At 32.9% G+C, this 23567-nt stretch overlaps 2 protein-coding genes and 1 long non-coding RNA gene across 10 annotated transcripts in view; 2 read left to right on the forward strand and 1 right to left on the reverse strand.

Annotated features, from left to right (window-relative positions):
- The window catches only part of LOC126742698 (phospholipid phosphatase 3-like), a 56319-nt gene extending 49174 nt beyond the window's left edge, over positions 1-7145 (forward strand). For all 7 annotated transcript variants that reach the window (XM_050449465.1, XM_050449466.1, XM_050449467.1 and 4 more), the window contains one exon: positions 6425-7145. In XM_050449465.1, coding sequence (XP_050305422.1) covers positions 6425-6715 — 291 coding nt within the window. In that variant the 3' untranslated portion in view covers positions 6716-7145. The remainder of the gene's footprint in view (positions 1-6424) is intronic.
- A 4037-nt stretch (positions 7146-11182) lies between these two features.
- LOC126742700 (uncharacterized) lies at positions 11183-14766 on the reverse strand. The gene is made up of 4 exons (XR_007662701.1): positions 13716-14766; positions 13404-13597; positions 13080-13334; positions 11183-13012 (listed from the first exon to the last, which is right to left on the reverse strand). It is a non-coding gene; the product is annotated as an uncharacterized LOC126742700 (long non-coding RNA).
- Positions 14767-14965: 199 nt separating this feature from the next.
- LOC126742699 (phospholipid phosphatase 1-like) lies at positions 14966-23521 on the forward strand. Of its 2 annotated transcripts, none has more exons than XM_050449471.1 (5): positions 14966-15133; positions 22114-22338; positions 22508-22795; positions 22853-23055; positions 23108-23521. In XM_050449471.1, the coding sequence occupies exons 1-5, from the start codon at positions 15088-15090 to the stop codon at positions 23390-23392; spliced, it is 1047 nt and encodes a 348-aa protein (XP_050305428.1). In that variant the 5' UTR covers positions 14966-15087; the 3' UTR covers positions 23393-23521. The 2 variants fall into 2 exon arrangements, with proteins under 2 accessions (XP_050305428.1, XP_050305429.1); XM_050449472.1 differs by lacking the exon at positions 14966-15133 and adding an exon at positions 15391-15557.
- The last annotated feature ends 46 nt before the right edge of the window (positions 23522-23567 follow it).

The following is a 23567-nucleotide window of genomic DNA, read 5'->3' on the forward strand; positions in this document are numbered from 1 at the left end:
CAACATGCCAGTCCACTTGAAAATTTTGCTCAGTCATCTCTGTAATAAAAAAATCTCCCCTTCTCCTGTATTAAGAACAAATCATGTATGTAGATGTTAAAAAGTTGAGTCATATTTTATTGTTGAGACATATTATTTTACTGTCTCCTTAAGTGTATGGTGGTCCACAGTATCAAAAGCCTTTTTTGGGTCCAGCAACATACCAACAACTTTTTTTCATTTATTTGGATCCTTCAGAATTGTCTCTGTTACTCCAGAAAGTGCATTTTCATTGAAGTTCTACTGGAAAGCATATTGATTTCAATGTACCTAGCACATTAATTTTTTTAAATATTTCAACAACCTGTTCCAGCATTTTTTTTCCAATAATTTTGCTTATGATGCAGGTTAAAGCAATTGGATGATAATTACTTGTCAAATTCTTTTCACCCTCTTAAAGTATGGGAACTATTATTGCATTTTTAAATATATCAGGTATATCAGGGCAAACTCTATAAAACTGTGCTAAAAACAACACTAAGTAAAGAAGTGGAATCACTGATTTTTCTTTATATTTTTAGATTATGTTTGAGCAGATGAATTCTTCTCCCCTTTTTGCTCAATTTTTTAGACTTTATTTTTTGCTCTGCTTTAAGTCTAAGACTGGACTTAGCAAGAAATAATCTATTTGCCTACTTTCCTCTATATTTTCTCTTACATTGCCATTGTGAATATTTTGTGCAATTTTTTTAACTACATTAATAAGATAATTGTTAGAAACATTAGCAATCTCCTTCCTATCCATTATCTTGAACTTATTGGATCTTAAAATACTTTTTATATCAGAAATGTTAGCTTGATCAATGATCTTTAGTTGCTTCTTTAATTACTTTCCATAACCTTTTGGGATCATAAAGTTTATCTAGACCTATTTAAATTGTCTTTTCCTGATTGAAACTAGGAGTCCTGCAGTAATCCAAGTTTTCACCCGATCAACAAACATACTATTGCACAGATTAGCATCCCAAGAATTCAGCATATTGTCCCTCAATTATTTATTTAGTTCACAGACCCATTAGATAATACGATCATTTAATAGAAATAAAATAAGTTAATAAGCTAAGATGCACCAAAGGCAATTACAATATGTTAAAATTATTAAATACTCAAACATAGAAGTTGTAGACAAAGCCAGTAGACTGTACATTAAAGGAATAAAAACGAGAAACTAATTTAAAATAAAATAAAATTATATAAAACTTAAATGCTAATCATTAAAAAATTCACCTAAACTATAGTAGGCTTTACTAGCAAGAAATATTTTCGTCCTTGTACGTAGGCTTTTTTCAGTCTTAAGTTGTCTTATTTCTAGTGGAAGTTTATTAAACAGCTTTCTACCTCCATATATGATAGAGCTACGGACAAGTTCAAAATGAGGAATGGGTAGCCTCAACTAAAATAATTTTGTCGCGTATTATAGTGGCTTCCTAAGTGGAGTTCCTGTTTATATTTTCCAAAAACTAAGCAAACTGTTTCCGAAATAAAAATACAACACAGGGTTAAAATATTATGACTTACAAAAAGCGGGCGACATGAGTCACGAGGCTTGGCCCCACATAGATATCTAATGGCCCTTTTCTGGAGTACAAACACTGAACTAAAAAGTGAATTTGAACATGAACCCCAAAAGCAAATTCCATATCGGAGGTGCGACTCAGTGCGATAGAGAAATTAAGACTGGTGGCAATATACCTTAGGGCATAGCAGCCTGATGAGACTTTTCTACATACATGCACAATATGGTCTTCAAATGTAAGGAACTTGTCTATGGAAAGACCCAAAAACTTACTGAACGGTGGCATGGTGATGGCTTCATTATTTAAGCATATATCATTTGTATTACATTTAAAATTAGGTACATTTGTTTTGGAAACATTAAATGTCAAAAAATTTGCATCATACCAGTCTTTTATTTTTAATAAATCTGCACGTATATTGGCCTCCATTTGAGAAACATCAGAGTCGTGCCAGAGGATGGTGGTATCATCGGCAAACAATGTAAATTTGCCAGTTACCTGCAGTTGTGGCAGATCGTTCACATAAATGTAGGACAACATTTTCTATGTTGTCTAGGGTTTGTTGATGGTAATGAAAAGTCCGGTGCGGGATTTTCAAAGTATTTAATAAAATAAACTAAGAAAACTATTGCACAAAAGAGTTTGGAGTAGACTTTAACTGTTAACTGATATGGTAAATCGCGTTCACATCCCTACGTCGAGCGGCTTTAAAACACTTATAACTCGTCTCACGTCTTATAATAAAAAAGGAAAAGGATGCAGCCACGTCTTACTGATCCTGACCTTAACCCGTCTTTCCGTCTTAATGTTAGGGACACGCCCTACGTCTTTTAAGATTTTCTCCAAAAACGCGTCTCTTTCCCGTATCTAATTTCGGAACCTTCATGAAGACTGTCCACTGATGTCCCCTTTCGTCATCGCCGATGTCACCGTTAAAGTAAAAACTGCCACCTAATCATAACATCGATAAGGAGCGTTCACGGAGCCTGAATGAGATCATTGTTTATTGAAATGGATTTCGAAAGAAAAATAATATACGTATAAATTAAATAACTACGAACCTATAACTAATTTATCCTACATAAATGAAAAAAAGTAAAGGACCAAGTACTGATCCTTGCGGAACACCCACATTTATATTAAGTTCCATTGAGATACCACCATTAAATTTGACAGCCTGGACACGATTTGATAAGTAGGAACGAAACCACTCAAGGGCAGTTCCTCTGAAACCATAGAGCTCCAGTTTCATCAGCAGCACTCTGTGACTCACGCAGTCAAATGCCTTGGACAAGTCACAGAATACCGCTGCTGCAACTTCACCAACATTCAGTCGGTTATACAGGTGCTCTAGAAAGCTAAAGATAGCATCATTTGTACTCACGAAAGCCAAACTGCTGAAGACTCAATAGGCCAAACCTATTTAAAAATGAAACGATCCTCACCTTAACGAGCCGTTCCACTATCTTGGCTAAAGTAGGCAATAACGCTATAGGTCTAAAGTTAGAAGGACAGTCGCGATCGCCACCCTTGTAAAGAGGAACAATCATTGCTCTTTTTAAGCGCTCTGGGAAAACTCCAGACATAAATGAAAAGTTAATTGACTCGGCCAAGACTTGCAAAGCAACAAGAGGTAAAGCAGAAAATATTTTAAGAGAAAGCCCATCCCAACCTGATGAACTCTTATTCTTAATATTAACCATTAACTGTTTAAGTTCTTCTACACTTGTGGATAGGATCAACAATGTATAAAATCAGACTTAATGAATCTGGGGTCTTGTCAAGGCAGAGCAGGGATGGTAAATAAACAGTTAGTCAGACTATCCTACTTTAGATGTTTGCCTGCAATAATTCTCTAAAAAATGGTTAATCTTTAACGTTATTTATTATTAGGTATATTAATAACCACATTTTGTCCTCTGTTATTGAGATTGAAACCACCTTTTATCCCTTAAGTTTCTACAAAAAGTGAGCTTTCTATGTTTAAATATCAGCCATAAAAAACTTGGTGGGCAAAAGACTTTTTTGTAAAACCAAGGCTTAAGTCAAAGTAATGGAATATAAAATTTGAAGACAATATATTATTTATATAAGAAATGTCCTTTGGAGAAACTAAAACTTGTTAATATATGTTGTAAAGTATTAAAAAGGAGAGTAGAGAGACCAGAGGAGAGAGAGTGAGACCACCTATTGATAAAAGAGATGTTTGATTGATGGTCTAAATTATACAAATAGAACTGATCAGCAATATCAATGAGAAGTTTACCTGTTTTTTTCAATACCTTTAATGACCTCTTTATATCCACAAAAGAAGCTAAAAAAAAGGAAAGAAAAAAACTAAATAAAGTAAAGAAACAATAAATACATTAAAGAAACGCATCAATAAGGCTAACAACTTTAAAGGAAACCCGTTAATAAATTTTGAAATAAATTTCGTAAAGAGAAGCTTTGTTAAAAGAATTAGTTATCTTGGATGATCTTGGAAGTGTTTGGGCCAGAGATGCCTTTAATGGAAAATAAAGTATTGAAACGTTTTTGAGTTTTTTTTCATTGAGAAGTACAGGAGAGCAGTTATGTGAAAAATCTAAATGAAAATTTGCATTTTCACTGAGATGGATTCCTCCTAAACTGGTCTCAGAAGGCATTGAATTAAGAAAATTGAGGATGATAGAGGATTAAAACAATTTGGCAACTCAGATCTCTTGGATCATTCTAGAGTGTTCATCAAAGCCCCCAAAAAAGTGTAAAGGCAGCAAAACTGAATTGTAACTCGAAATTGCTTTCTAGTCTAACAATTTTTGTTGATAACATGGGAAATTATTAGGAGTTACGCAAATCTTAAACCAGCAGCAAATAGGTCTCCCAATATAGTTTTCCTAAATAGTAAGCAAATAGAGACTCACTCACCGGATCAACAGTTTAAAAATTAAAAACCATAAACTCACTCTACAAAGCTCTGTACAAATTTCAATTTTCCTTGCTCCTTATACAACTCAGGAAGTACTGGATATTATAAAATCAGTATCAAAAATAGAAATCGAGTGGACCATTTTATTACTTAAATGTATCGATACCTTACCGCCAGTTTTAACAAAATTAATAAACTTATCCTTTGACCATGGTGCATGTTGCATAAATTATACCCATTTATAAAAATCAAATTGAAAATTATACACCTATAGGACTACTGTCCTTGTTTTATCAAATATTTGAAAAGACGTTTAGGAACTGCTTGCTTCAATTCTTAAATAAACTTGATAAATTTTAACTCTAACCTTAAATCTGTTGGCAGTTACTATGATTTTAAAAAGGGATTTGATACCATTAATCATAAAGTCAGCTATCATAGGACCAGCTTATCTGGATAATAGATATATTATCATTATTAATATGTGTCAGTAGTCAGCCAGATGTAATATCAGATTGGTCAAATGTTTCCTTTCATGTCCCTCAAGGCAGGGTCCTTGGGCCTCGTTTATTCCTACTATTTATTAATAGCTTGCCCCTTTTCTGTGAGCAAACGTCACATATATGTCGCTCATTGCTGATGAGACCCTGCTACAGGAATTGATTTTGAGCAACTGTGCTTGATATGTAAATGATAATGGTGTTAAATACTGTTTCTTAACTAAACTTAGGTAGAAGCCTTTTATTGAGGGAAGAGAAAAGTAATTTGGTAAGTGTGGATAGTGTTCGTTTTCTTGGACTTTCCATTGAGTGCCATCTTTCTTGGAACATCATGTTCATCTGGTGTGCTCTAAACTGGCATAAAAAAACTATGCACTTGAGAGATGTAAATAACTTCTCTCTCAATTTGTATTATTATGGTTGTGTAAATTCTCTCATATTTTATTAACTTCTTATATGGGGTATTTCAAGTAATATTAGTAAAGTGTTTGGCGTCCAAAAAAGGGTAATAAGGAGCATGTATGGACTTTCCTTGAAAACTTTCTGAAAATCTGTCTGTACCCAATAAAAAATATTTATAGTTCATTTCAAAAGTATGGAGAAATAAATGCCTATCACACCAGACTCTCAAATGATTTTTACAGGTCTGTCAAGGGTCTGAGGTGCTCTATAAAAATTGATATTAACTTGACTAGATATATCAGGGAAAGTAAATCTCTGCAAAACCAGATTATTCATTACAGTAATATTTTTCATCAACATTTTAGGGGGTCAACTTTTGTACTGTCTTATATTTAATATGTAGGGCCTTAGTATGTATACCTAATTCCTAATAGTTTTGACAGTTTTCTCCTAATTTTCTAAAGCTTGATTAATGTTTTAGTGCAGTAATTTGTATATTTAATTTTACTGACAATTCCAATACATTGTATGATAATGTCTATTTTGGAAATATATACATGAATAAATATACAATGTGAGGGTGTACACACAATTAGTCCCTGTAGGTGCATGAATAAGGAGATTTTGCAAATCGAATGTTTTTACACATTATGCTGTTGAGTGTCATTTTGTTTTCATTGCACCATAATTTTTTTTGTCATCGCAACATTTTGGCTTATGGTTCTTCCTATTTGGTCATTGTTCTATCAGTTTTTACCTGATAACTGACTTTTAAATTCAAGCTTTTAATAATTTGACTATTTACTTCTACTGTTTGATTAATGATTCCTTATTGTTTCCTCATCTTAGTACTTTTTTTTCAAATGCTGAATTGGAGCATAGTATATCCAATAAATAAACTACCTTTTGATCGAAACTGAGAGCTCTATGTCTCATACTTGTAAAAGTATTAAAAAATTAAGTTTTTCACCCAAATAAACTTATAACTTACACAAAAACCATTCTGAACTCTGATATCTAAATGGAAAAAAATTCTAATAAATCAACTTCCCTTACAGTATATAATACAAACAAGACTACCAACCATGCAAACTGGCCGCGTCTTCAAACCGTTCCTCATCTCTGTCGTCCTTACGTGGGCACTGGTGTGTTCTTTCTCGAGGATAACGGACAAACGCCACCATTGGTGGGACGTGGGGGTGGGTATGCTGATGGGTATCCTCACAGCCTTCTACTCCCTAGGGGTGATCCATAGGGAATTAAGACAATCCGGGATACCTAGGGTGGCGACGTCCACCACGACCCTGCTAGACGTTAAAAATAAGAACGCTAAAAGTGAAATTATTTAGTTGTGATAATTCAGTATTGAGATGTAGGTAAGACAATTTTATTAATCTAGTCTCATTTCCTTGTACTATTAAGAAATTAATATTGTGTGTACTAGCTTTATAGGATATATTGTGAAGTACAACTTATTATATATACATATACGCAGCTTTGTACTACTTTTCCGTACTAAACGTGACTTTATATACATATTTTGACCACTTTTCACAGAATTTATATAAAATAAGCCAGTATATATACATATAGGTTATTTTCACAGATTTTTGTACAGCTTTTTACCATTATGTTGACCAATTTGTTGTAAATATTATTATTTTTTTGTTTATATATGAATGCGAGCTTATAGAGAGAATGTCGATTTAATTTTTAAGTTATTAAGTTTGTAAATATGTATGAGAGTTTGGAGGTGATTAAACAAGGATTTTTTGATAAGGTTTTGTGTTTTTTTTAAGACTTACAATTTAAATACACTGCTCAACAATCGAAGTGGATATTATAAAAATCTGCAATTTTAGTTTGCCAATGATTTACAATAAAACAAAATTAAATGTAATAAATAAATATCTATTAAGTTCACTCACAATAGCCCCAAAAAAAATTAAATAAACAAAAAAAAGGAAAAATTAAAATTACACCCTGTAAAGCGTGCTCCAAAGTCCTGTCATGAAAATTAATACCTCGTAGGTCCACCCCTGGCTCGTCTTAGTGCTGTCACCCTGTTTGGCATAGTTCTTATTAAGTTGTTAATGTAGTGTTGAGAAATGTTTTGCCATATTTCCGGTAATTGATTGGCTAGTTGTTCTAAGGCTGTTCGAGCTGGTTTAATCTTCGAGACATTTTGACCCATACATGTTCAATGCAATTCATGTCGGGTGAATGTGGTGGCCAGTCCATTCTGGTAATGCCATGAAATTTAATGCGATCATTGACAATTCTCGCACGATGCGGGCGCGCATTATCATCGATTAAAACGAATTCTTTCGCTTATTGCATCAAAAAATGGTACAATTATGTTCTCTATAATAATGTCTCTATATCGTATAGCGTTCATTGTTTCATTTCTTAACACCACTAAATCAGTGCGGCCATCGAAACATATGCCTCCCCAAACGCAAACTGAACCGCCACCAAAAAGGGTAGTGGGCGCCATCAAATTTTCATGGTATCGCTGTCCCCTTTCCCTCCACACCAAAATTCGACCATCACACATATGTTGCCGAAATCTGGACTCATCCGTAAACATAGAAGACCTCCAGTTTTGAAAATTCCAATTACTGTGTTCTATTGCCCACCGATTTCTGCATGCACGATGTTCCCCCGTCAACCGTGGATGTGTGGCACGTCGTCTGGCTCTTAAATTGGACGCATGTAATCTTCTTCTAACAGTCTGATTATAGAAATTACCCTCCCAGTAGCATGCCTTAAGTAGTTGTTAATTCTCGAAGCCGTAAATGTTCGGTTTCTTCTTGGGGTTACTGTTATATAGCGGTCTTGAGCATGAGTTGTAGCACGTTCTCGGCCTCCACCATGCCTGTAAGCTGCAGACCCAGTCTCTACATATCGATTCCATGCACGACTCACGACACTTTGGGACACATTTAGCCGGTTAGCAACTTCTTCTTGAGTTAGGCCCTCCTTTAGCCAACGTACTAATTGCTCGAGTTGCACTGTTTCTAACCGTCGTAGAACCATTATTTTTAAGAAAGTAAAGAGATAGATTTATTGGTAACAATGAGAATAATAAAGTCTCTACAAGCACTTTTATGTGACTAAATTGTTAGGATTTTGAAACCGAATTCTTTAAAAGAGATAAGAATGTATGGAAAAAACGACAAAAAATATTTGCTATCAACAGGATTTACTCATAGCATAAAACGCAACTTGATGAATTTTATTTTTTTAAGCAAATTTCGGTAATTTATAAAATATCCAGTTCGATTGTTGAGCAGTTTATTACAAACTTAGTTATCGTGACTATTGAGTATAGAATAAAGCTGTTATTTTCATCATAAGATAACCTTATTTCAACTATTTCGAACCTGATTTTTGCTTTAAAGAGATAAATCATTTATTATTGTCATGTATCGCGTTTCTATTGGTTAGAAAGTTTATGGTCTTTGATTTAAAAAATCAAGAAAGCCCCCCCAGTGAGGTCCTAACACCGAGAGGAAGTTTTATTTTAACGAATAGTTGAGGAGTGACTTACCAAACGCATTTTGTCCAATCTAGGACAAAAATGAGTTTGAAGTGGTTCTGAACTCATAAAGGCCCGATGCAGGCATACCCATATAGAGAATGTAGCAAATCGAATTTTGTCCCATAGTAATTTAAAGGCAAAATCTGTCATACGCATCAAACCGCATTATGTCCTGACTTTTAACCGCTTCATTTCGCATTATGTCCATTTACTGCTTGGCAGCGCCATCAGCCTTTAGGGTTAAAAAGACATTTTTTTTTTAAATCTTCTCAACGAAATTTAACTTGGGTTTGTGATACTTGTAGCTACTATTTAAGAACTAGATCTGCGATACAATCCTGTGCAGACGGGCAAGAAAAGCAACATTTAATTGCCTGTTTGGCTATTCACAAGGCAAAGGCTAAGGGTTTTCATGAACTGATGGAGGCTAAACCATACGGCAGTGTCACGTATGCGTTTGACTTTGAGTCCTGCCTTTACCCAAACTTACAATTGGAGAGTGTTTTTATGCACGCCAGGTATCTTTTTATTGTTTTTGCGTAACAAATGTCGAAATGAAACATCCGCAGCTCTATGTATGGGATGAAACACAGCCTGGTCGGGGATCTGAGGAAATAAGCTCAGCCTTAACCAACTTCTTGCAGAATATTCAGTTGGATGATACCATTAACAGCATTCGGCTCTTTGCGGATGGTTGTGGTGGTCAAAATAAGAACCAACATGTCATGTACGCTCTTGCCTATTGGTTGCTTAAAGAGTCTCCGCAATACGTAGAAAATATAACTTGTTTCTTTCCAGTTCGCGGCCACTCATACTTACGACCGGATCGAGTCTTTGGCCAAGTTGAAAAGAAAATGCGAAGAGTTGAAGAAATTCTTGACCCTAGTGGATACCACAGAGTTTATAAAGAGGTTGCAGACATCAAAATTTTAGGAACCGATTGGCATCTAAAAGATTATAAAGATTTAATTAAAATTCTTAAAAGAGTTGAAGGAATAAGTGAAATGAAAAGGATCTTTCTCCAAAAATTAAGAACTAATAAAGGGATAGAAATTAGAATTAAACTTGAGCCAACATATCGGTACGACGACACCTCAAAACAGTTTTTATCAATTTGCAATAGAGGTTATAGCTTCAATAAAGACTTAAAAGTGCGTTCCGTTCGACCCCTGACTAATAATATAAAACCGGAATACGTATGCTTTTAGAAAAAAGATTTGGATTTAATTGGGAAGAAATTATTCCACTATCCACCTCCCGTTTTTACAATAAGGTGTTTCAAGAAAATTTGGAGGTAATAGACGACGCTAACGATCCGGCAGAAGAGTGTCTTTGTCTTGAGGAAGAAAAGGAACTAAAGCATATCTAAAATATAAGAATAAAACCTTTTGTTTTTTTTTAATAAATAAATCTTACTCCTGCATTGAATTTTATTAAAAACCCCTAAATAGGTTTTCTATTTTTATTTGTTGTTAAAATACTAATGAAAAAAAACGTAAAATAATAAATTCTAACTAAAAAACTAAAAAATAGGTCGCATTTTGTCCTATATGATGAATCAAAGCGCATTTTGCCCTAGAATTTTATTACTTTTTTTAAAAACCTCTGCTATTTTTGATTTGAACAACGTAATTTTTTATATCTGCGGATGTATAACTCTTGATTTTACACATTATTTTACTCTAAACCATTTGGGTTTATCTGTAAATCGTTTTTGCTCATTATTAAGAAACTGGATTTAGGTGACATAATGCGCTTTGATAAGTCACTCCACAGTTATTTATTAAATTTACTATTTGCTGTTCAATCATTCCAGTGACGCGTCCTAATGTTAAGAACTAATTTAACTTTAATGGATAATTTATTTCAAATTCCTTAGGAAAAAAAACGTATTTTTTTTTTATTAAAAGGACAATCATGTTCCATTCAAAACAGTTTTTAGTAGTTCAGTTTTTATTTGTTATAGCCTCAAGTGTATGCCATTTAACAGTGCATAATTCTTTGATGTTTAGGGGCTCAAGTCAAAAAATATAGTTTTTCAGAAAACAAATTTGAAAATTTAAAAAATTGCTGTAAATCCGATTATTAATTTAAAGCCTGAAGTTTTTGATATTAGTCAGAGTATTTAATTCTTTTTTAGATCAAATACTATTCATTATCTACAAAAGTGTATTTTCCAAAATTTGAATGACTTAAGTCTTTATGAACAAAAAGAAAGTTTTTTTTAGCATACTGATTTTTAATAAAGGACTTATGTCAGAATGGAGTAACTTTTAATAAGGCAAATAATATCAAAATACATGTTTTAAAAAACACGAACTAACTTTTTTTCCCTTAGAAACTAATTGATTCATTTAGCCTAAGTAAGTATTTAATTTTCTTCTTCTTCTACTGCTTCATCCACTAGATCTGGGTCATTAGCAATAACTTTAGTATCGGTAGGTAAATTTTAATAAAATTGGTGAAACACACCAAAGAAAGAAGCGAACACAACTCTTTCTTTTTCTCCTTTGATATTGTAAGTAACCCTTTAGTATACAGTTCTTAAACTACCAAATCTTTTAGGTTTTGACTTTTGCCCTGTCTTAGAAAGCTTATAATTTTAAAATCTTTAGTATAGATATAGAACTTTTGTACCATACCGCCATTATTATATTGCAGCCATTGCACATTATGCCAATAAAACTGTTCGCCTTATATATTTTTCTTTTTGTTGACCATTACTGATTTTAATAACCCGGAAAAATCCAAGAATTAATTTTGCTCCATTTCATGGACTTTAAATTGTCTTTTTCTTCCAGTTGTTCTCACCAACTGGTACCAATCATGTGGATGATATACTGGAACTTCCATTTTCTTTTTTCGCTTTTCTATCATGGAATGATCAACATCACATTCCATATGTGTATGCCCAGATATTAAGAACTTGTGGTTTATCATTAAATTGGGATTATCACTTTGAGCCTTTATAAACATAGCAGCGACATGACTGTTTCGATTTTGTCCACCACATGTGGCGGAGTAAAAAGTTATATTATTTACATCATTGGGCAAATTTTTAATGTGAGTGTACAAGCAGGAAGCAATTTCATTACCTCCCCGAGCAGCCAATGCTTCATGCCACATCTAATGCGTCGATTCTCCATTGCTATCATGCACTGTTAAATTATACGTCCAGAGCTGACGTTTATAGAATGCAACTGGAGAAGTTATAAAGGGTGTTAGAAAGCACTGCATCTTCTTTATTTTCTGATTTAGAAGCAACCTGTATTTGCATACTAAGAGTGTCGCATTTATAGCAGGTATCAAAATATGGCTTTTTAAACGATAGTTTTAATTTGTGAAATTCTTTTTCATATATCGTTCTTCCCACGGGATTTTGCCTTCCTTCTTTGTACAGATCGTACATAATTCGCAGATTTAGGTGCGATGGTAGGTACCTTTTATCATTTGTACGTCTTGTATAATGACTCTCGTGAGAAGGGAACGATTTAATATGTGTACGCACTTCATTTAATTCTTGTTCAGATTTTTTATTTACGGAAGGTGTTATACCTCTTTGATCTTCAACAGTAATGCCAGAAGTGCTTTGCATTTTGTTTTTTAAAACCACTTTTATAAACTTTTCCTTTTCATCCAAAGTCTTACAAAAACAATCTTTGCATACAGATATTCTTTTTCCATTTATTTCAAAAAATATTCGTAAGTTACTTCTCTGTTTTTTGAAGAGTCGCGTTTTCATTTACGACTTACTTGGGTATCTTTCGAATTAATTAGATTTGCAATAAATGTTACTGTTTTGCTATGGGATCCTAAGGACTAATATTCATCAAAAATTTTTTTCGAACGTCTTCATTTAATGTTTGTGAGCATTTTTTTCTACAATCTTTTAAAGGCTTCATATGTCTTGCATTTACCATTTTACCGCTTATATTCACGTAACTTTGTCCAGAATTAATTTTTTCAGTTCTCTCTTTTCTTACAACTCGGGACCACTTTTTTAAGGGTTTATCTATATGAACTTTTGCCTTTTCTGCTCTAATTATTGTTGAGGAAGCACTAGGTCCAGCTTGATCAGTTATGTTCAATTTTTCTTGTGATTCTAAAATTTAAAAAATGTAACGATCTAAAAACTTAACATACTACTTTGGATATTAGTAGGTACTTACTTTGGGAGGAAATATTAGCCTCTGAACGACTTATTTTTTTCTGAATGGACAATAAATCAATGTTGTCGTTACTGCTTTCACTTTCAGATTGTCCAGGTAAATAGTCCTTATCTGCATAACTGTCATCTGAATTTAAGATAGCTGTCAAATCTGCCGTCAGTGAAGGGGCTGGCGATGGTGTTACAGACCCTATATCTGGGATCTGATCTTCTGTTAGCGACACAGCTAAACTTTTATTTATTGTATCGCCGATAACTAGAAATGTAAAATTAGTCAGTAACATACACGATAAAATTACAAGCGAAAATGGTTCTTTTACTATACCGTTTTAAAAGCATTCACCTTTATTACTTGCTGTATATAATTTTCACCCAAAAAATTCTCATCAAAGTCCAAAATATTTGAAAAATCCTGTTGGATTTTTCAAATATTTGCATTAAAATTTTGTGACTTGGGTGATCAGTATTAGGCATTTCTTCGTGATCATTATCCATCCGGTGTATGGGAGTGTGAAATAACTGGAATTAATAATTTATATTTTTGTAAATTTATAATGAGGTTATGTTATGTCGTATTAAAATACTTTACTAATAATAAACATAAGACAATTTTAAAAATTATAACAATGATATTTACCTGTTTCTTCACATTTGCCAATTTCAATTTACTTCTTGCACTCACGTTAACTCAACGATTTTCTACGATAAACAAACAACGACTACACATAAACTTCTAACCACGTGTTCCACATACATAATAATGATAAATTGATACGAAAGTCTTAAGTCAGTGTATGACACTACTTTCCTTTTACAATGTTTTGGTACGAAGGTCTTATGTAAACTTAAGACTCTATTACCAGACCAGAAATTTTTTTTTACTTAAGTCTTTTGTACCAATTTATGGGGCCTAAATAAAAACGGTACGACTTAAGTCTCTAATATCACCAGAACGAGCAAAAAATTTTGACTTAAGGCCAACATTTTTCGGGATTTCGTCAAAAAGTGACTTAAGACCTTTGTACCTAACATCAAAGAATTATTTTACTATAAAATGCATTAATAATTTATTGTGTTGAGTAACATTCTATTGGTAGAACGTCAATGATCTTTCATTTAAAAAATCAAGAAAGCCCTCTCAGTGACATCATAACCTTGATAATCAGTTTTGTTTTAATGAATAATTTACTTTTTCTGGTTAATTTATTTGCTCTGACATCAATGGTTTCTCGTTTAAAAATCAAGAAAATATCAACTGTTCCAGTGACGTTCTAACATTGAAAATTAATTTTATTTTAATTGATAATATGGACTTTATTGAGTTACTCATTATTCACTATGTGTTAGAATGTTGATGGTAAAAATTAAATCAAGTGGCCAAATTACCTTTCTTAGTGACAGTCTATTGTTGAGAGTCCATTTTTTAATGAGTAATTGACTACTTTAGTTGCTCACTTAAAAATCAACAAAACGCCCAAATCAAGTCAGTTCTTTCAGTCGATTCTTATAAGTGACTTATTTATCATTCACTGTGTGTTATGATGTTGATGGTTTTCCACTGAAAAATTGGATCAACTGGCCAAATCAACTCTCCCAGTGACATCCTAACGTTAAGAGCTTGTCCTATGTCCTATTTGAAACCAATTATTTTGACCATCGATGCCTTAACATCAAGATATCGATGCTAATTGGGCTGGAAATGATTTTAATTGTAATTAGTGCTTATTTCGTACGAATAAAAAAAAATCGGAAACAAGTAACTACCTAATCGCACTTCTAATGAAAAAAATATATAACTCGCCATCCTGTTATGCATTTTAAATGATAATATAAATATGACTCAAAACAAATCTGAGAAGTACCATATAAACGTCGGTTTTATTTATTTAAATTATTGCTTTATCACCTATAATATAACTATGTATTGATAATAAGAGGAAAATTATGAACTTTAAACATTTTGGTAAAGCATTAGGTAAAATAAGTATCTATATACATTTGTTGATCAAATGATTCATCCAAATGGTCCACATCATACTTATGGAGATACTACTGGTAAGTAGAATTTTTATTTAACAACCTTTATACATTTAATGCAAATAAAATTTAAGACTGGTGCATTAAATTAAGTAATAAATTACCTTTTTATGACCTACTACATAGAATAAACTTTGTCACATATTTATTATAATAAAATTCAGTCAAATGGTTATTATTAGCAAGCGTGTATTGTTTATAGTATGGTCATACCTCAGGAATAATAATATAATCTTGTTATCTAAGGATCGTTATCTATTTTTCAGATAATTTGTTTCAAATGAATATAGTGTTTTATCACAGATAATTTAGCATTGAAAAGCATAATTATTACTTAAGTGCTTCTGTTTTGCGTTATTGTTATAGTTTAATTAATAATAAAGTGCGTAATTGCGTTATTAGCGATTCGATGAGACAAATTATCTTATATTGAATTTCTCAGGTAAGTCAGCACCGAGAATTAGATTTAAGAGCTTTTTTTAATGAATCTATCTATGTATTATTTGAATTTATATGAGGTGGAATTATTCATAGAGCCACTCACTTATATCAGTTACTGTGTACAGTTCATTTGACATACTCATAATTGAATCGTGAATTTCGAAAAGGACTCAACTCGGATTTTGATCAAATTTGACTTTTCCGCAAATTTTTCAGGTTCAATAGTAGGCCAACATTTTATGAAGGAAAAGGGCTCATATCTGATTTTGTTCTTACAAATACGAACTCGTGGTTTTAAAACAAAATTTCGAAAAGGACTCATCTCGCTGAGATGGGTCCTTTTCGTAATGCATTGCGACGCGTTTAGTAAATAAAGCGAACCAAAAAGGGGATTTCTTATTTTTAGAAGACGCTTGATTTTTAGATGAATGCTTGGTGTACGTCAAGTTTGTCATTTGAATTAGTAAACAATCACATATTTTGGGTACTGTTTTGTTCAACGTTACTAGTTTTTTTCTAAACAATAAGTGAGTCTAGTAGTTCGGACGAGGCAGATACAGGAGTAGAGAAAAAGAAGTGAGGAGTGAGAAATAGTGAAATGTATAAAAATGTAATTATTAAAAAAGCCAAAGTTAAGGGACTTGCACACAAAAAACCACGTGGGTAAAAATATTCCTTGTAGGAAATCTGGGCCTAGTTGTAGGTAAGTGTATTCCTATGTTCTATTATATAATTAAAAAATAATAGGAGATGTGGATAGAGGTATAGATAAATAATGTTATTTATTTAGTAGGTAGATATTATATTCAATATATAATATATACAAAAATGATTTTTTGTGAAAAAATAATTTTATCTTTGTATGTGCATTCGAAAATGTTTCGATTTTTCCGATGATGCCAAAAAAGCAATATTGAAAAAAAATCTAAAAATTATCCATGGACGACAACATGAAATAAAAACCAATTAATTCGATAAACAATTTCGACCTTAAAGTAAATGAGCAAAATGCCCACCTTCTGATAAAATACACGACTGCAAACGATTTGTCATTGAGTGTCTGACACGCTCAAAAATACCTGGAGTATCCCTTATGATATTGCAATTGACAATTATCCGATTCCTCAAGTCATTCACATCTAGAACAGGAGTTTTATAAACAAGAGCCTTCAGATGGCCCCATAAATAGTAAAATCCAGGGGATTCATATCAGGACTGCGAGCCGGCCAATTTTGAGGTCCTGCACGTCCAATCCAGCAATTAGGGTAGATGACGTCGAGATGCTGACGAGCAAGAACACTGAAATGAGCTGGAGCCTCGTCGTGCATAAACCACATGTTGACTCTTAGTTGTAGGGGTACTTCTTCTAATAAAGTGGGTAAATGGTGTTGCAAGAAATCCGTATAGGATTCACCTGTTAATCTAACCGGTAAAAAAAATGGGCCAATTAGGTAGTCACCAATAATTCCTATCCAAACGTTCAGCGAAAATTGTTGCTGAAAATGAGTTTCTCTATTAACGTGGGGATTTTCGTCGGCCCAAAAATGATCATTGTGGAAATTTATAATAGCATCTCTTGGAAAATTTGCCTCGTCCGTAAATAAAATATTTGGTAGGAAATTATTATTGTGTGCCATCGTATGAATCAACCACCTGCAAAACATTAATCTTGGATGAGAATCCCGAGGCAGTAGAGCTTGTACACGCTGTATGTGATATGGATGCAGGAGGTTTCTTTTTAAAACTTTCCAAACGGTTTTTGAACTGACTTCAAGCTGCAGTGCAATCTTCCTGATACTATTGGAAGGATCTTCTTCTATCGCATCAAGTATAGCTTCTTCCAGTTCAGGCGTTGTTATAGTTTCTGGTCTTCCACCACCCATATTTTTATTAAAACTCCCAGTTTCACATAATCTTGCATGTAGTTTTCTAAATGTTTTTGCACATGGAATTACTCTGTTAGGATATCTGTCCTGGTAAATTCTTCGTGCTTCTTCCGCATTTCCATTTGCTAATCCATAAATAAAGTGCGTCATTTCATGGTTAGTAAAATTATTCATGAAGGAGTAATGACCCACTGACACGCCACTGGACCTAATAATTTCAATCTAGTTACAGCTAAATAAGCGTCTTATAACTTCAAATAACGGCACCAAATTTCAACCAAATCGGTTTAAGGATAGTTATAGTATTTTTAAAATACCGTTATTTTTTTGAACCTTCATCGCCCTGTATCTCAGAAACAAAGCAACTCCCGACATACGTTCATAGGAACTTTTTTTCATAAAACGACCTAACGATTCACCCTGTATAGTTTCGTACCGTAGTTAGGAAACACCCTGTATATTCAAGGATTGATGGAGGCGTTCCCTGTGAAGGATACTTCTAAACGTCAAGAAGATAAAATTAGTAAGCCAAAGAGTTACTCTTATAAGTATTTTATCGAAGCAGATGGAAATAGAAAAGAAGTATGTAGAGTAGCCTTTCTAAACTTGCATGGTGTTACCGACAAGAGAATAAAGAGAATTCGACTACTAAAAATTGCAAATAAAAGCCCCCACGATATGGGAGGAAAATCTGCCGGGTCTAGAAGCAATGCCCGCAGAAACGTGTGCTTTAATTCACAACTTTATCGAGTCAATTCCTGTTAAAGAAATTCACTATTCAAATAACATTGTAAAAAAATACTTATCATCTGTTTTGAATGTGACAATATTGCATGAGAGATTTTCGGCAAAACATCCAGAAAGCAAAGTAAATTATCAATTTTTTAGAAATTATTTCAATGTAAATTTTGACTTGGCGTTTGGTAGGCCACAAATTGATGTGTGCTTAAAATGTGAAGAAATTTGCGTTAAGCTGAAGAATCCCCATTTAAACGGTAATGCCACGAGGGTCGTCAGTGCGGAGCTAATCATACATAAGCGTCGGGCATCGAAGTTTTTTAATAAAGCCAAAGCTATTACAGAAAAATGTAACGAGAACGGCAGTACCATTTTCGGATTGTCTTTCGATTATATGCAGAATCTACCACTGCCATACCAGTACGTCCAGTCCAAGAAGTGTTCTATTACTGCCAACTTTGGGTATACGAATTCTGCGTATATAATATGAAAACGGGGAAGGCAACTTTGTATTCCTATCACGAGGGCCAATCGTTGAAGGGACCAAACCAACTTCGTTTTTAAATGACTTTATATGTAAGAATGTTCCTGAAAATATTACAGAATTATATTTATTCTGCGACGGATGTCCTGGGCAAAATAAAAATAATACCATAATAAAATATCTTATCGCTTTGTCACAAGTTTTTCTTTATTTTCCCCAAAGAGGTCATTCCTTTAATGACTGTGATAGAGATTTTGCAACCATAAAGGGTAAGATTAGAAGAGAAGATCGTTTATTTACTCACGAGCAGTATACGAATTTAATACTCAGTAGCACTAAAACAGACAAATTTTGTGTAAAAACGATAACTTATACTGATATCATTGATTTCAAGGCATGGTGCAAAGTACACTTTAAAGCAAAACCGTTATCAGAAAGATGCTATGAAAAAAAATCTTTTCAAGTTTCAACTTTTTATGAATTTGACTTTAATCCAGAAAAGCCTGAAGAAGTTTTATGCCGCCCCTTCATTGACAGCGAAATTAATACTGCAACTTTTAGCCTTCCAAAAACTAAAGGTATTTGTGCTAATCTTCCTACTGTTGAAGACTTTCCATGCTACTCCTCAAAACTGCCAATAAATAACTTAAAAATGACTGACTTGAAAAAGTTGAGGCAGTATATACCTGCAGAATATGAAGACTTTTACGATAGTATTTTGAGCTGGCCGACTACTGACAGAGAAGCAGGAGCTGACATCGAACAAGACTTTTAGCAGAGTTACTTTTTATTTGTTATTATTTTCCAAATAAATTAACAAAAAAAAATTTTGATGTTTAAGGATTTTTTTTAGTTTTTTGTATCTTTCTTTAAAAAATAAAGTTGTTTGTAAAGTTTCTTTATTAATGTTCTTGTGATTATATAACTTCTCAAGTGGTGCTTAAATTTCGAAAACGGCTCATCTCGGAAAATTTTAAAGTCCATTTTCTCCATGTATACTTATTTGAAAAGAAAAAAATTTGGCAAGGTTAAGATGTCAAACAAAGGTTGTGAATATTAGGAAAATTCATATTTTCGTAGTTCAAATCTGTCAGAAGCTATTCAGTTTTTAGCTTTTCCTGCAAAATTACGTTTTTGCGAAATAAGCCCTTTTCGAAATTCACGATTCAATTAGTATTAACATTTCTACGATTATTATGGCACTGTAGGCAACTCGCAAACTGTTGAATTTCCTTTTTTTATTTAGAAATTTGGGTATTAAAATGTTAATTTCTGCAATTTTTAAAATGGGGCCATCTTAAGAGAAAACATTAAATAATAAAAAGGTGAACGTGGAAAAAAATGCATTTTTTTTCAATTAATCTGTAATTTGATTACGCCACATTTAATGAAAACTATGACCCAAGACCCTCACCCTATTTTATTATTTTCTTCCAAGATGGCACCTATCCGCCATTTGGGACTTTAGAACTCCCAATTTTATATCAAAAGTCACTTTAACTTTTAGACCAGTCCCAAACAAGCTCCCATCTATAAGTTTTTTTTTTAATATTGCAACGGTCCCAAGCAACACACAATAGTTAAATAAACGTCTATTTTTGATATATTGTATACTATTTAAAGACGTTTACAAAATGCGTTTAATAGAATAAGCTTCTAAGCAAATATACTTACCATCAACAAAACGTTGAATTTTTAGTTATAGAAAATCAGTATAAAACTTTTTTTTTTTAAATAAGTTGACCACCAACGTAGATATTTTTGTTTTAATTCGCAGATGTATTATACATTAGGGGCATTTCTTGAAGTACAAGAATAATAACTAAAAAAGATAAATAATTAACTTTTACCAGAGGCGTCCGTAAAGGATTTATCGTAAATATTTATTATTTAAAAAAAAAAGTTCTCCACTATCTTCTAAAATATATTTTATTTTTTATATCTTTGTTTAGTTTTAAGCAAACTTGTATTCTTGAGTTTTTTTTGAGGCACTGTCATTTCTTAAATTAGTGGTGATAAATAATAAAGACTAATAATAATGATGATAAATAATAAATTAATAAAGACCATTTTTGGAATGGTCAAATTGATAATACTCAACCATTATTTTCCTTAAGCCTATTATTTTAAAATGAATTAATTTATAAATTAATTAAATTAAGTATTATTAATTAATTTAAACTTACTGACAAAATTTAAAGGAACTTTTAATATTAGGTAGTGAAATACGTTGCTAGTGAAATAATGTGCTTACTTATTGAAATGAGCGTTCCCAAAAAAAAAGTTTTTTATTAAAATTCAAGAATACGAATTTGCTTAAAGCTTACCAAAGATTTAAAAAATAAAGACTTTTTTATTAAAAAATATTTACGATAAACCCCTTACGGACGCCACTGGTGAAAAATTATTTTTTTTCTTGTAATTGATACAAATCATGTTTAATTTTTTTTTAATAATTTTTTACGAATGGTACCGAGGCGGCCGGGTACAATAATTATTGTGTCATACACGTTAATGAATTTCCTACCTTTTTCCAGATTTCCCTGTGTACGATATTCTGTTATTACACTACAAGATATACGTGTATGAAAAGTATATCGTATATATATCGGGGTAATTTCATCAAATATTTGAGGTGTAGTAAACGAGTTGTAGTAGAAACTAGATATGTAGATCCCGTGTCAATTTTTTTAAATACCGAAATTTTCTGACTTTTATAAACAGAATAGGATATACTACGTATATTCTACAGTTTAATAAATACACCTTGACCAAACATTTACTCGTTGAAAATCGTTGAATAAACATATATTTAAATAGTAATTAAATAAACTCTAAGTCACAGGTGTCAAATTTATTAAACTAGTCAGAGGATTATACGTGTTTCGCCCATACTAGGCATCATCAGATCCACTTGTGTATTCACTAATAAAAATAACAAAAAAAGAAGAGGAGAACAACACTACACGATAGAAGTCAAGTATAGAAATTAAGTTGAAATTGGTAAAATCGGACGGAGACTAGTTACTATAATTATACATATTAAAATTATATAAACAAAACTATATAATTTTAATATGTAGTACCTAGTCTCCGTCCGATTTTACCAATTTTAACATAATTTCTATGACTTGAATTATGTAGTGTTGTTCTCCGCTTCTCTTTTTGTTATTTTTAATAGTGAATACACAGTTGGATGCCTAGTATGGGCGAAACACGTGTAATCCTTTGACTAATTTAATAAATTTGAGACCTGTGACTTAGAGTTTATTTTATTACTATTTAATGTAAGCCGGTCTCTTTGAGAAAAGATGGACTTTTTCTTGAAACATATATTTAATGATAATAATATATGATGTGTTGCTTGGGTTGCCACAGTTGGTTTTTCACCCCGATACATCAAAAAAATGACCTAATATATCAATACCCTAGATTAATATTTATTTTAGGTCCATATGATGACAATAAAGAATCAACCGGATTCTTAGGCCACAAGAAACCAAATTTGCCCGCCAATATGCCTTTGAGGTTTGCCAAGGACGACGATCCAACCGAAATTTTACAATTTAGTTTTCTGGATCAATATGGACGTGTCACCAAAGATTCGTTTAAGTCAGCCTGCAAGCCTCCATATCCTGCGAAATATTACATTAATGCCTTTTTAACTGTTTCAGGTAAGAAACCTTGAAAACTCATCAACTAATACAATAAAAAGTTATTTAGGCAAGCAATGTCAACGTCATTTTCTGCTATCAATTAGCAATTTTTGGTTAAAAATGGCCAATTTAACTCAATTAAGACAATCGCTTCAGTACTTTTATCTTTTAAACGCAACAATTTCAGCTCTTACGGTATTCCTGCTATGGAACTTCGGAATCATCCCTGGTACCAAACTGGGATTCTTCTGCAAGGATCCTTTGTTTTCCCATAAGTACAGAGGGGACACCGTGAGCCCCACTATCTTAGGAATAGGGATAACTCTGATATTTCCACTAATATACTTCACCATAGAAGTGATCAGACAAAAGAGGTGCCGAGACGTATTCACCATGCAAAACTTTGCGGAGTTTTACGTTTATTTGAAACTCTTTACTTTTGGACTAATTCTTGTTGGGGGCGTTACTGAAATTGGTAAGTTAGGTTTTTCGATTTAACCTCTTATAGGTTAACTTACTAACTAATTTTAAGCTAAGACCATTGTGGGTGAGCACAGACCTCACTTCTTCGATACGTGCAAACCGGATACAAATATGAACTGTACGGAAGGCACGTACATTTTTGATTTTACGTGCACCAATAAAGAAATATCTAGTCTCGATCAGACTGATTCTTCGAGGTCTTTTCCCAGTGGGCACTCGTCTTTGAGTTGGTTTACGGCCTTATTTACAGCGGTAAGAACATTGCAACATATTTTTTTTTTGTTTGACCCTTTTTCTTTTTCAGTTTATAGTTCAATCTCGCCTTCCCATTCACAGGACAGGTTCGGCAGTCAAATTGCTCATGATTGGTATCTGCCTCACCTTCGGACTCACGTGTTCACTCACCAGAATCACCGACAGGAGACACCACTGGTGGGACGTACTCATTGGTACCATAATAGCATTTGTAGGAGCCGCATACTCAATTTCCCTCACCAGTGAACAAGTGAAAATCCTACATAGGAAATTAGTGTCTGAAATGGAAGAGGGACCTGATGAGGTGACTAAAGTGGAGTTTTATAGTGTGTGAATTGCGTGTTAATCAGTGTGTAATCAAATAAGATCAAATCATGTTTTTTTTTAGTGCTGACTTGCAGGGAAAGGCCTTATTTGTCAATCGTTAAATAAATAAATAAATAAGGTTTTTAGTCATACAATATATACAATATTTGTCTATTGGAATATTCAATTCAAAATTCAATTTC

Source organism: Anthonomus grandis, chromosome 12, assembly GCF_022605725.1.
Source record: "Anthonomus grandis grandis chromosome 12, icAntGran1.3, whole genome shotgun sequence".
Classification (NCBI taxonomy): Eukaryota; Metazoa; Arthropoda; class Insecta; order Coleoptera; family Curculionidae; genus Anthonomus; species Anthonomus grandis.

Bases quoted from the DNA above. Each gene is read 5' to 3' on its own strand.
- LOC126742699 (XM_050449471.1), top strand. From the start codon at position 15,088: ATGATTCATCCAAATGGTCCACATCATACTTATGGAGATACTACTG. The intron at 15,134-22,113 runs GTAAGTAGAATT...TATTTATTTTAG, and splicing joins TACTTATGGAGATACTACTG to GTCCATATGATGACAATAAA. The intron at 22,339-22,507 runs GTAAGAAACCTT...CAACAATTTCAG, and splicing joins TGCCTTTTTAACTGTTTCAG to CTCTTACGGTATTCCTGCTA.